A 13,965-nucleotide genomic window follows, 5' to 3' on the forward strand; every position below is an offset into this window, starting at 1 on the left:
TAACTGCCTTAGGGGCGGGGTTAGGGGCGGGGTCAGGGCCGTACCTGGAAGTGGAAGATCCCGGCGTACTCCCCTCTCTCTAACTGCCTTAGGGGCGGGGTTAGGGGCGGGGTTAGGGGCGGAGTTAGGGCCGTACCTGGAAGTGGAAGATCCCGGCGTACTCCCCGCGCTCTAACTGCCTTAGGGGCGGGATTAGGGGCGGGGTTAGGGGCGTACCTGGAAGTGGAAGATCCCGGCGTACTCCCCGCTCTCTAACTGCCTTAGGGGCGGGGTTAGGGGCGGAGTTAGGGGCGGGGTCAGGGCCGTACCTGGAAGTGGAAGATCCCGGCGTACTCCCCGCTCTCAAACTGCCTTAGGGGCGGGGTTAGGGGCGGGGTTAGGGCCGTACCTGGAAGCGGAAGATCCCGGCGTACTCCCCGCTCTCTAACTGCCTTAGGGGCGGGGTTAGGGGCGGGGTTAGGGGCGGGGTCAGGGCCGTACCTGGAAGTGGAAGATCCCGGCGTACTCCCCGCTCTCAAACTGCCTTAGGGGCGGGGTTAGGGGCGGGGTTAGGGCCGTACCTGGAAGCGGAAGATCCCGGCGTACTCCCCGCTCTCTAACTGCCTTAGGGGCGGGGTTAGGGGCGGGGTTAGGGGCGGGGTTAGGGCCGTACCTGGAAGTGGAAGATCCCGGCGTACTCCCCGCTCTCTAACTGCCTTAGGGGCGGGGTTAGGGGCGGGGTTAGGGCCGTACCTGGAAGTGGAAGATCCCGGCGTACTCCCCGCTCTCTAACTGCCTTAGGGGCGGGGCTAGGGGCGGGGTTAGGGGCGGGGTTAGGGCCGTACCTGGAAGTGGAAGATCCCGGCGTACTCCCCGCTCTCTAACTGCCTTAGGGGCGGGGTTAGGGGCGGGGTTAGGGGCGGGGTTAGGGCCGTACCTGGAAGTGGAAGATCCCGGCGTACTCCCCGCTCTCTAACTGCCTTAGGGGCGGGGTTAGGGGCGGGGTTAGGGCCGTACCTGGAAGTGGAAGATCCCGGCGTACTCCCCGCTCTCTAACTGCCTTAGGGGCGGGGTTAGGGGCGGGGCTAGGGCCGTACCTGGAAGTGGAAGATCCCGGCGTACTCCCCGCTCTCTAACTGCCTTAGGGGCGGGGTTAGGGGCGGGGTTAGGGCCGTACCTGGAAGTGGAAGATCCCGGCGTACTCCCCGCTCTCTAACTGCCTTAGGGGCGGGGTTAGGGGCGGGGTTAGAGGCGGGGTTAGGGCCGTACCTGGAAGTGGAAGATCCCGGCGTACTCCCCGCGCTCGAAGCTCTGTCCGTGAGGAACGACTCGAGCCAAAACCTCCTCGTTCAGAGTGAGCGACGCGATGGCGGCGAGCAGCCAGCAGTCGCCTGGAACAGAATCACCACACGTTAACTTCAGACTTTTATTTTGCTAAAACACCACAGATGTGAGGCTTTTATTGTGGAAACACGTGGGTTAAACACAGTGTGGACAGTATCATCATTCACAGAGACTCGTGTCAGGAATGTAAATGTTTCTCTGCAGAGTCTTTATCCTGGAGGGTTGGTCACAGGGAGCGCCCGCTGTTCAGTTCTGGTTAAACCTGCTGCTCTGCCCTGGGGCGGTTTCCTGGAGCCGTGGCACCTCGCCTCGCTCTGGCATCTGCGTCACTGCTGCAGCGAGTGTTTGTCAAAGGCTCAGCAGAGTCGTCCTGTGTCACATGATCAAAAATCCAGCTCCTCTTTTAAGGAATACAAGGCACAAACCGATTTATAACCCCTTAACTCCCGCCTGAACCGAGCACATTCTCTCCAGTTCGGCTTTACCCCAATCCAAAAGCTGCTGGAAAAAAAGCTGAGAAAATAGCAACAAAACTGAGACGAAAACAATGATGGAAATGTGACAAAAAAGTGAGAAAAGTTTGACAAAAAAGTGACGAAAAATTGATGAAAAAGCGGCAAAAATGTGATAAAAAAATGGAAAAAAATTGATAAAAAATGACAAAAATTTGATTAAAAAAATGACAAAAATGTGATAAAAATGTGACAAAAACATTACAAAAAATTGATGAAAAAGCTGCAAAAATGTCACAAAATGTCAGAAGAAATTGACAAAAAATTGACGAAAATGGGGGAAAAAATGAAAAAAAAAATGAAAAAAAAAATGAAAAAAAAAATGAAAAAAAAAATGAATTTTTTTTTACAAAATGTGACAAAAAATGACAAAAAAATTACAAAAAATTGATTAAAAAATGAAAAAAAAAAGACTAAAAAATGACAAAAAAAGTGACAAAATGTGACAAAAAATGACAAAAAAAGACAAAAATGTGACAAAAATTGACAAAAAATTGATAAAAAATTCACCAAAAAATGACAAAAATTTACAAAAAAAATGACAGAAATGTGACAAAAATGTGACAAAAAATGTGACAAAAAATGTGACAAAAAATGACAATAAAGTTACAAAAATGAGTTGAATATCCAACAAAAAAATGATGGAAAAAAAATGTGCTGACGTGAGGAAAAAGCTCGTCTCGGTTCAGGCAGGAGTTAAGAGGTAAAACTGGCTTCACTGGCGGAACATTTTGGTTTCATTATTTGAATGTGAACGTGAGAAGAGCTGGGAGACACTGACACAAATGAATCTCAATATTAACCTCTTCCCCCCCGCCTGAACCAAATGCATCCTGTCCTCTTTGGCCATTATATCGGTCTGTGTAACACCTCATTTGAAAGCTAAGACCCACAAAACTGATCTTTTTCCTCGCATTGTTGCTGTGTTGTCTCACCTTTTGTGTGTGTTTTTTTAGTTTAGAGCTTAGAGTTTTTGTCACATTTTTGCTGAATTTTTGTCACATTTTTGTTGGATTTTTGTCACATTTTTGTTGAATTTTTGTCACATTTTTTCTGAATTTTTGTCACATTTTTGTTTAATTTTTGTCACATTTTTTCTGAATTTTTGTCACATTTTTGTTGAATTTTTGTCACATTTTTGTTGAATTTTTGTCACATTTTTGCTGAATTTTTGTCACATTTTTGCTGAGTTTTTGTCACATTTTTAGTGATTTTTTTTGATTTTTTTGAGATTTTTTTTTGATTTTTTAGTTGAGTTTTTGTCGTGTTTTTGTCACATTTTTGTTGAATTTTTGTTTTGGTTTTTGTTCAATTTTTGTCAATTTCTTTTTTTTTTTTTTTTAATTTTTTGTTACGTTCACATCCTTGTTTTCTTCTCATTTTTTGTGGCTGTTTTGGTGCTTTTTCCCCAAGAAGCTTTTTGATTGGGGTAAAGCCAAACTGTAGAAAATGGGATCCGTTCAGTTGGGAGTTAAGAGGTTAAAGGGACTTTCTCCATCCACATTTACAGTGTTTTGTTGCTTTAAGGCACGTGCTCTGAACTGGAAGAAGAAGAAAAGCAGACTGAATGAGGTGAACGAGCCGCCGCACCTGTGAGGGAGGGCGTTACCACGGTGACGGCCACACCCCCGGCCCCACAGCCAATCAGAGCGCAGGCCTCAGCCGCTCGCCTCAAACCATCTCTCACTGACTCACAACATTGTCCTGGTGTTTACGTCAGGCGTCTTTGAGCTACGCTGGAGTGATGGGTTTCAGTTTAACCTCTTAACTCCCGCCTCAACCGAGAGGAGCTTTTTCCTCACGTCATCACTTTTTTTTTCCATCATTTTTTTGTTGGGTATTCAACTCATTTTTTAAACTTTTTTGTCACATTTTCATCAATGTTTTATCACATTTTTATAATTAATTTGTCATTTTTTTGTCAAATTTTTATCAAATTTTTGTCCTTTTTTTGTCACATTTGTAATTTTTTTCACATTTGTAATTTTTTTCACATTTGTAATTTTTTTCACATTTGTAATTTTTTTCACATTTGTAATTTTTTTCACATTTGTAATTTTTTTGTCACATTTTTGTTACATTTTTGTCATTTTTTTGTCACATTTTTGTAATTTTTTTGTCATTTTTTTGTCACATTTTTGTCATTTTTTTTGTCATTTTTTGTCACATTTTTTGTCACATTTTTAGTTAATTTCTTGTGACATTTTTGAGACATTTTTGACACTTTTTCATCAATTTTTTATCACATTTCTTTTATTTTTTTGTCAATTTACTAGTCATTTTTTTGTCAAATTTATGTCACATTTTTGTCAATTTTTTGTAATTTTTTGTAATTTTTTGTAATTTCTTGTCATTTTTTGTGAATTTTTTGTCATTTTTTTGTCACATTTTTGTCATTTTTTCGTAAATTTTTTGTTAATTTCTTGTGACATTTTTTATCACATTTTTGAATTTTTTTTGTCAATTTTTTTGTCAAATTTTTATCACATTTTTGTCATTTTTTTTAATAATTTTTTTGTCACTTTTTTGTCAAAGTTTTCTCACTTTTTTGTCACATTTCCATCATTGTTTTCGTCTCAGTTCTGTCTCTATTTCCACAGCTTTTTCCCAGAAGCTTTTGGATTGGGGTAAAGCCAAACTGGAGAAAATGTGCTCGGTTCAGGTGGGAGTTAAGGGGTTAAATTTAAATGTCAAATAAAACGAAAAAAAAAAAAAAAAGTAATCTACATAGATAGTCTGCATGTCACACAGCTCGGAGAAAGCAGTGGCTTCTGTCCGAATCGCCAACAGAATCTGGGTTTGCATTTTAGAGCTCGAGAGCCGTGCTGTGTGGAGTCAGTATCTGTGAATGAAGAAGACCCCGCTCTGAGGTACATACTCTGAGGTACTCACTCTGAGGTACTCACCCAGAGCGCCCTGGCAGATGTCCGTCCGAGAGGCTCCGGAGACGATGAACTGAGGCTCAGACACCAACTCCTGGAAAAACATCAGAATAACATCAGACCAGAGACAAAAACATCTGCTGAATAGAGCCACATGTCCACACTGCTGTTCAGCCAGTTCATCTCCAATCTCGAGAAAACAGGGGGAAACTTTGGAAACAATGGACTAAACTAAAGGAGAAATGTGTTTTGGGCCCTTTCATGGTCTGCTCAGGACCTTTAACCTCTGGGACAGACGAGGATTCTTCTACTGGTTTATGAAGCTCTGGGTTATTTATCTGACCTGCTTTAGACTCAGGAGCCTCTGGGACCCTCATGAGGGAAGAACTACAGCTCCTGGTGGGACCTCTAGGTTTAGTTTTAATAGTCTACATTTCCAGGACGGCCTTAAGAGCTTTGAATTCTGATTTTAATGAAGTCCTGTACTGTAAATATATCCGAGTTATATGAATGATCAGATCTGCAGCCTCTCAGATCCCGTCCCGTTATATGAATGATCAGATCCCGTCCCGCTCTGCCGCCTCTGGTCTGATAACCCTGTGGTAGTAAAGTGCTGAGCCGTTAAACCACATGAATGATGGATAAACCGGTTCAGCGTCTGGTGACTCTGAGTCAGAGGTCCTGCACTGATATTCTCTGCCTCCAGCACAAAGTCAGTCACAGCTTTCTAACGTCTTCACTTTGATGGGAAGTCACTTATTAAAGGGATGTTTCAGGATGTTTGACAAAGGGCCTCATTACTTCATTGGTGATTCTGGAGATATTGATATATTTACCTTATGGAGCTTTGTTATACAATGTTCATGCTTCATAGTGAGTTTTAAATGTGTAGAATTGTATTTGTATTTGAGGCTACATTAACACAGCTCTCCCTTTGCTTATCCTGTAGATCAGGGGGAGGCAGGTTCTCTTAAAGGAGGGCCCATTGTTTTCACTGAAAAAACACCCAGGGCCAAAGTAAAGCTCTGGAGAAATGAGCTTCTTAATCTTGTCTAGGGCCCTTTTCCCCAAAATGCTCTACATGTGTTTATCTGGGTTTAACTCAGCCTCTACAAGGGTCACATGGATAATCTTGGTACCAAAATAAACTTCATCCTCGGGACTTTTTGTTTCAGTGAAAAATAATTTAAAAAAAATGACAGTTTGTGAGTAAAAATTAGTTTGAAACAGAAAAATCTAAATTCCGCCTGAATAAAAAACACATATTTGCCCCTAAAAATGCTCTTTCTCTGTCTGTGCTGTAGCGAATACGAACAGAAATGGAAATAATCAATATAGTGTGTGCTCCCTGTAGTCAACAAGATACCAGCAGGTCAAAACACTGAAGTTATACATGCTTTATAAAAAAAAAGTCCAGGCGGAATCTAACTGTGCCAAATTGTGCCAAATTAAAAATAATAATAATATTTTTTACTTTTTGATTTCTTTTTTTTTACAGAAATTAAGTATTTTAGTCATAGAGACATATTAGGGTCACAAAATTGTATTCCCTGTTTATAAATAAACACAATTTTTTCCAAAAACATGACACAATAGCATTATTTGTCAAAGACCAAAATATGTACAACGAATTATGACAACTTGACATATTGTGGCTGTTTGAGGATCTGTTGATTTGAAATTGGAGGTGATGAATGTGTTGCTGAGAGTCCACTGAACACGGAGAGGTGAAATACATGACTGACAGTATTTGTATGTGAAAGTTATGGCCCCGGAGATGCAGACACAAGGGGGCGGAGCCAAATATGTCTCTTTACAGCTTAAAGGGTTAAATGAGGTAAATGACTTACAATAGCTTGAATAAAGGTTCTTTGTGTTGAGTCTGTTTGGACTAATCTAAGATAAAGATACAAATGCTGATGCTAATGGAACAAACATAAACCCACTTTGAAATCAGACAAGTCAACTTTACTTTTAAACAGATTTGTTTTTCACTTGAAATGATACAATATAATCTGAGTTAAGAGAATAATGACTTGTTCCATTGGTGATAAGATGTTTTATCTGATCTTAGATTTGGATCTACTCGATCTACTCGACTTTAGACTGAATCTCTTCATTCAAGCAGGTTCCTGTCATTTTTTCCAGTGCACTTTCTACAAATTCCAGAGTTAACCTAATGGTGCATTGACAGTATTTCTCCCATTTAACCTTAAAAATGTACTTTCTGATTTGTGTCACAGTGTTTCTGAAAATCACCTTGAGGGCCTGGCCTGTGTGTGTCTTCATATGGACCAGTGTTCATTTTATTTAGTCTTAATTTTAGTCAAAGTGATATTTTTGTGACTAAAATTGGACTAAAACTAAATGAAAAGTTTCTCATGAGACTAAAACTGTGACTAAAATGTCCAGATGTTTGAGTCGACTAAAATCAGACTAAATAAAACTGAAAGAGACTAAAATCATCCAAACTTGTATTGAGCGTCTGAAAGAGCCTCAGATCATGTTTAAAGGATCAGCTCTGAGCTTTGTTCATGTGGAGCAGAAACATGAAGCAGAGGAACAACATTAAACATGATTATTATTAGGGCTGAAACTAACGATTATTTTGACCATTAATCGATTAATCGCCTGGCTGTGAATTAGGGATGTACCGATCCGATATTCGGTAGCCGATCAGGCTTTTTTAGAGTATCGGATTGGATCGGATTAGATGACTGGACGGGTCCGATACAAGACGGCCGTGAATCTGCGGTCCTGGATCTGCAGCGGCTCCAGTCTGCAGGTTTACAGCACCGCCGCGCTCCGAGGGGACCTGCAGATGGAGCCGCTGCAGATCCAGGACCGCAGATTCAGGGCCTTCATGCTATCGCTAAGCTCGGACACTGGATTTATTTATTTGATTTGATTTATTCTTATTATTGTGTCTTTCACAGAAGTGCTCAGCTCTCGTGGGCTTATACAAGACACATTTCAAAACAGAATTAAAACACCTGCTTCTGAAAAACTTTCTGATTTAACCTCTTAACTCCCGCCTGAACCGAGAGCATTTTCTCCAGTTCAGCTTTACCCAAATCCTGTAGGCCAGAGTAACGCCTCATTTGAAAGCTAAGATCTACAAAACTCATCTAAATGGGTCTTTTTCCTCATGGCATCAAAGTTTTTTCCATCTTTTTTTGGGGGGTATTCAACTAATTTTGTAACTTTTTTGTAATGTTTTTTAATCCATTTTTGTCAAATTTTTGTCACTTTTTTGTCATTTTTTTGTCAAATTTTTATCACATTTTTGTCAAATTTTTGTCACTTTTTTGTCAAATTTTTATCACATTTTTGTCAAATTTTTGTCACTTTTTGTCATTTTTTTGTCAAATTTTTATCACATTTTTGTCACATTTTTGTCTTTTTTTGTCAAATTTTTGTCAAATTTTTTATCCCATTTTTATAATTTATTTGTCATTTTTTTGTCAATTTTTTATCACATTTTTGTCACAGTTTTCTCACTTTTTTGTCACATTTTCATCATTGTTTTCGTCTCAGTTTTGTCGCTATATCCACACCTTTTTTCCAGAAGCTTTTGGATTGGGGTAAAGCCAAACTGGAGGGGTTAAAATTCAAAGCTAAAGCCAAAACGTCTTCCATGTTTATGAAAAAAATACTGGTAAAACTAGTGGTAAAACTGGTAACATCCATAGGCAATAATATATAATGATATACAGTATATTATATAAAAATCTAATAATACAAAAACACTGTATCGGATCGGTATCGGCCAGATGAAGTGTCAAAAATATCGGATCGGGAGCTCAAAAAAGCGGATCGGTGCATCCCTGCTGTGAATGGTTTTTCATTTATCTTTAATCACATGAAGCTAAAGTGGCGTCTCTTGAGGACACGTTGATGGAGTAAACTTAAACTGTTGTAAAGTGTTTCTGTAGTGCCAGTTCTGCTTTCTGATTGGACGAGACACAGGCAGATATCTATGACATGTTCTATGTACAAAACTCTACAGACCCGAACCTGAAAAACAAAGTAGGTTTACATCAGAAAGAAAAATGTTTATGTAGCTTTTGCTCTTTTTAAGTCTGCGTTTACTAGAAAACAACTAATCGATCACTAAAACAGTTGATAACTATTTTAGTGATCGATATGTTGTTTCAGCCCTAATTAGAATGAGTATTATCAATGAAATTTGTCTTAAATTTAGTCGACTAAATTTACTTGCAATTTTAGTCGACTAAAACTAGACTAAAATTGAATTACATTTTCGTTAAAAGACTGTGACTAAAACTAAATGATGTCAAAACTAACACTGATGTGGACCTGGAGTCTGAGGATGATGATGATGATGAGTTCTGTCTCTAACATATAAACTTCCACATGAAATAAAACCCTGGAACTTCACATGTTTCATTTTTGCACTGATTCCATGTTTCTCCACAGGCTCATTCAGTAAATCCTCATTTTCTCACATTTAGACTCATGTGGAAAGTCTTTTTAATCTAATTCCTGATTTATTGAGCTTTGACTTTGAACAGAAATGTGATTTGTACAGATGTTGTGAGCCCTACAGCAGAAGCTCCACACTGCCTGAACTCTGAGATCTCACCGGGGGTCGGGTCCACTCCACGCCGCGGGTCTTGTGCGAGCCCGGGCCCAGCTCCTTGAAGCCCAGGGCGGAGGTGTCCGCGGGGAAGGCCTCGTCGCAGAACAGGCGGCCCGTGTCCAGGCAGCGGCTCCGCAGAGACTCGTAGTCCTGGTTCAGGTACTTCACCGCCCGGCTGTTGGAGCCCACGCCCTGCTCGTGGTCCCTCCGCCGCCGCAGCGCGCTGGCGACGCCCGACATGGTGCTCCTGCTGCGGGAGGGAGAGAGTCGGAGAGAGACGGAGAGAGAGCGGAGGCACGGGGGGAGAGGAGCGGGGGAGAGGAGCTCAGACAGCGGGCAGAGAGAGGAGGAAGTGCCCGCGGAGGAGGCAGCACACGCGGATACAGAGCTGGGAGGAGCCCGTTCACCTGGAGCTGTGTGTGGGAGTGACGGGAGCGGCCGCGGGAACATACGGGTCTAGATGAACGTCACCATGGTAACACACAGGAGCTAACGCCGCGCTAACGTCAGGCTAGCGTAGCGCGCTGGCGGCCATGTTGTGACGGCCATTCGGTTTAGAAACTCCTGGGACACTTTATTTTTCATAAATAAATATGTAACGTTCATGTTTGGTGATGGTTCTTATAATAAGGTTTGGTTTTGGTGATTAAAGTCAGTATTTGTACATTTAAATAAAGCCTCAAAACTGAGATTATCCATCCAGAAGCAGATCTTACGCTCCAGCTCAGTTTGAACTGACCTTATACTGAGGAAATTAGTATGAATCTAAATCACTTTATATATTCAAACTGAGGCATATTTCAGGAATACAGGCTATACATTTAACTTATAGGAAAATGTGTAAAGTTTATCCAAGTACTTTGATTTCTCACTTCTCTGGATGATTTTCTCCAGGTTTTCCCTGGAGGACACAGAAAAAATGTTCACTGACGGGATAATAGTTTTTAAATATAGATCAAATTCTTCATGAAGAACTAGAAAGATGGGCTATGGTGACTGAATTCACATTTAAGGCTGTGAAATGTGGTCAATAATAATAATAATAATAAAAGGTTAATTAGAAATATTTGATTGGTTGACTGATCAGTTTGGTTTGGATAAATCCAGAGACCATATGCTTGAAGAACAAATGCTGTTGTACATTTCACTTTTCTTTTATAAACTAGAGAAGTCTTTCCAGAGGTTATATTCTTTTAAGGGAGCAGATAAAGGAAGTTTAACACACATCTGTAGGTGGTTTATTAGCTGTCCATCAGTGGTCATGAGTTATGAGACAGCAGAATATTCTCATCAACCAGTTTTGAGTTAGCTCCACACCTTTAGTCTGAGTTTATCCTATGACAGAAATGTGAACAACGCCAACAGTAAGTACAGTTAAACTCAGTTAAACTCTGTAAAACTTTAAGTGATCTGAGCAGCTCATGAATAAACATCAGGCTAAAGCCGTTATGTGAGTCCAGTTTAAGCTAACATGATGAGTCACTGTAAAAACTGACCTTCTGAAACGCGGGAACCTCTGAGCGGATTCAGGCACAGCTGCGAGTCTTTGTTGAAAATAGAATAATGTTAATTCCGTCAGAAACTGCACTTATTTGGAGTTTATTTAGAGAAACGTCGATGAGGAAAAGCCGCGTCCGCTCAGCTCGGGAGTGGCGGGAAACGGCGCCATCTTGTGGAGTCGTTAAATGTTCGTCAACAGAAGTTTAACCTCTTAACTCCCGCCTGAACGGACCCCATTTTGTCCACTTTGGCTTTACCCTAATCTAAAAGCTTCTTTGGGAAAGAAGCACCAAAACAGGCACAGAAAATGAGAAGAAAACAAGGATGTAAACGCAACAAAAAATTGACAAAAACTAAACAAAAATGTGACAAAACTTCAACAAAAATGTGACAAAACTTCAACAAAAATGTGACAAAAATTCAACAAAAATGTGACAAAACTTCAACAAAAACTCAACAAAAATGTGACAAAAATTCAACCAAAATGTGAAAAAAACCTCAACAAAAATGTGACAAAAATTCAACCAAAATGTAAAAAAAACTCAACAAAAATGTGACAAAACTTCAACAAAAAAGTGACAAAAACTCAACAAAAAAGTGACAAAAATTCAACAAAAATGTGACAAAAACAACAAAAAAAATGTGACAAAACTTCAACAAAAAAGTGAAAAAAACTAAATAAAAAAGTGACAAAAATTCAACAAAAATGTGACAAAAATTCAACAAAAAAGTGACAAAACTTCAACAAAACGTCAACAAAAAAGTGACAAAAATTCAACAAAAATGTGACAAAAACAACAAAAAAATGTGACAAAAATTCAACAAAAATGTGACAAAAATTCAACAAAAATGTGACAAAACTTCAACAAAAAAGTGACAAAAATTCAACAGAAACTCAACAAAAATGTGACAAAAATTCAACCAAAATGTGAAAAAAAACTCAACAAAAATGTGACAAAAATTCAACCAAAATGTAAAAAAAACTCAACAAAAATGTGACAAAACTTCAACAAAAAAGTGACAAAAACTCAACAAAAAAGTGACAAAAATTCAACAAAAATGTGACAAAAACAACAACAAAAATGTGACAAAACTTCAACAAAAAAGTGAAAAAAACTAAATAAAAAAGTGACAAAAATTCAACAAAAATGTGACAAAAACTCAACAAAAAATTGACAAAAATTCAACAAAACGTCAACAAAAAAGTGACAAAAACTCAACAAAAAAGTGACAAAAACTCAACAAAAAAGTGACAAAAACTCAATAAAAAGTGACAAAAACTCAACAAAAAAGTGACAAAAACTCAACAAAAAAGTGACAAAAACTCAATAAAAAAGTGACAAAAACTCAACAAAAAAGTGACAAAAACTCAATAAAAATGTGACAAAACTTCAACAAAAACTCAACAAAAAAGTGACAAAAACTCAATAAAAATGTGACAAAACTTCAACAAAAACTCAATAAAAATGTGACAAAACTTCAACAAAAACTCAACAAAAATGCGACACAATATAAACATACAAAAGGTGACACAACACAGCAACAACGCAAGGAAAAAGATCAGTTTTGTGGGTCTTAGCTTTCAAATGCGGTGTTACACAGGCCTATTACCAAAGAGGACACAAGGCCTTCGGTTTAGGCGGGTGGTCAGAGGTTAAGACAAACATTAGTAAGAAAACACTGTAAGCACATGTGAAATGTGGTTTATTCAGAATAATGTCATGTAATTTACCCACTGATGAAGTTTTATGCTTACAATGTTGTCTTTTTTGCTCATTGCAGTGGTAAAACAAGCACAATACGTTTTACTTCACCTCAGCGCCACCTGTGGGTCAACAGCAGCCATCACAGGAGCTTATTTAGCCTGATTGTGTTTCCGCACTGTGTGTCTCTGTCCTGCAGGCGGCGCTGTGCTCCTCTCCACAGCTGTCTCAGAGTAAACAGCTGGAGGGAAAAGCATCTGTCCACATGAGCTAATCAAACTCTCTGATCCACAGTTTGTTTCCAGCCTCCGCTTCCGCCCAAACCCTGCCCTGGGGAGGACAGTTTCAGCAACAATAAGCAAAACAACACATGAACAAAACTACGACAAAACGTAAAGGATGATAAACAAGAGACGAAAACGCTTAAAGACAGACAGTGTGAGGACAGTGGGACCAGGGGGTGGGACTGTGGGACCTCAGTGTGGCTCTGGGACATTTATGAGGACAGTGGGACCAGGGGGTGGGACTGTGGGACCTCAGTGTGGCTCTGGGACATTTATGAGGACTGTGGGACCCAGGGCGGGACTGTGGGACTGTGGGACCTCAGTGTGGCTCTGGGACATTTATGAGGACTGTGGGACCCAGGGCGGGACTGTGGGACTGTGGGACCTCAGTGTGGCTCTGGGACATTTATGAGGACTGTGGGACCCAGGGCGGGACTGTGGGACTGTGGGACCTCAGTGTGGCTCTGGGACATTTATGAGGACTGTGGGACCCAGGGCGGGACTGTGGGACTGTGGGACCTCAGTGTGGCTCTGGGACATTTATGAGGACTGTGGGACCCAGGGCGGGACTGTGGGACTGTGGGACCTCAGTGTGGCTCTGGGACATTTATGAGGACTGTGGGACCCAGGGCGGGACTGAAAACCAGCCCTGGACTCTGGTCAGCCTGGCCCAAATTAGCGTAAATGTGACACTTCCGCAAATAAACATGTGACCCTCTGACCCCCCGCCTTAACCCAGAGCATTTTCTCCAGTTCGGCTTTACCCAAATCTAAAAGCTTCTTGAAATTCAACAAAAAAATGACAAAAACTCAACAAAAAAATGACAAAAACTCAACAAAAAATGACAAAAACTCAACAAAAAAATGACAAAAAATTAACAAAAAAATGACAAAAATTTAACACAAAAATGACAAAAACTCAACAAAAAATGACAAAAACTCAACAAAAAAATGACAAAAAATTAACAAAAAAATGACAAAAATTTAACACAAAAATGACAAAAAATTAACAAAAAAATGACAAAAATTTAACAAAAAAATGACAAAAACTCAACAAAAAAATGACAAAAATTTAACAAAAAAATGACAAAAACTCAACAAAAATGTGACAAAAACTCAACAAAAAAGTGACAAAAACTCAACAAAAAAATGACAAAA

General features: G+C 40.0%; 1 protein-coding gene across 1 annotated transcript in view; it reads right to left on the reverse strand.

Moving 5' to 3' along the window:
- LOC306982758 (calpain-2 catalytic subunit-like) overlaps window positions 1-10,922 on the reverse strand; it is a 38,088-nt gene extending 27,166 nt beyond the window's left edge. Inside the window, exons 1-4 of the mRNA XM_079583216.1 lie at window positions 10,817-10,922; window positions 9,324-9,570; window positions 4,742-4,811; window positions 1,249-1,370 (exon numbers count right to left, since the gene is read on the reverse strand). Coding sequence (XP_079439342.1) covers window positions 1,249-1,370; window positions 4,742-4,811; window positions 9,324-9,560 — 429 coding nt within the window. The 5' untranslated portion in view covers window positions 9,561-9,570; window positions 10,817-10,922. The remainder of the gene's footprint in view (window positions 1-1,248; window positions 1,371-4,741; window positions 4,812-9,323; window positions 9,571-10,816) is intronic.
- Between the last annotated feature and the right edge of the window lie 3,043 nt (window positions 10,923-13,965).

The sequence above is a fragment of the Gobius niger genome (genome assembly GCF_951799975.1).
Source record: "Gobius niger genome assembly, contig: SCAFFOLD_59, whole genome shotgun sequence".
Lineage (NCBI taxonomy): Eukaryota > Metazoa > Chordata > Actinopteri > Gobiiformes > Gobiidae > Gobius > Gobius niger.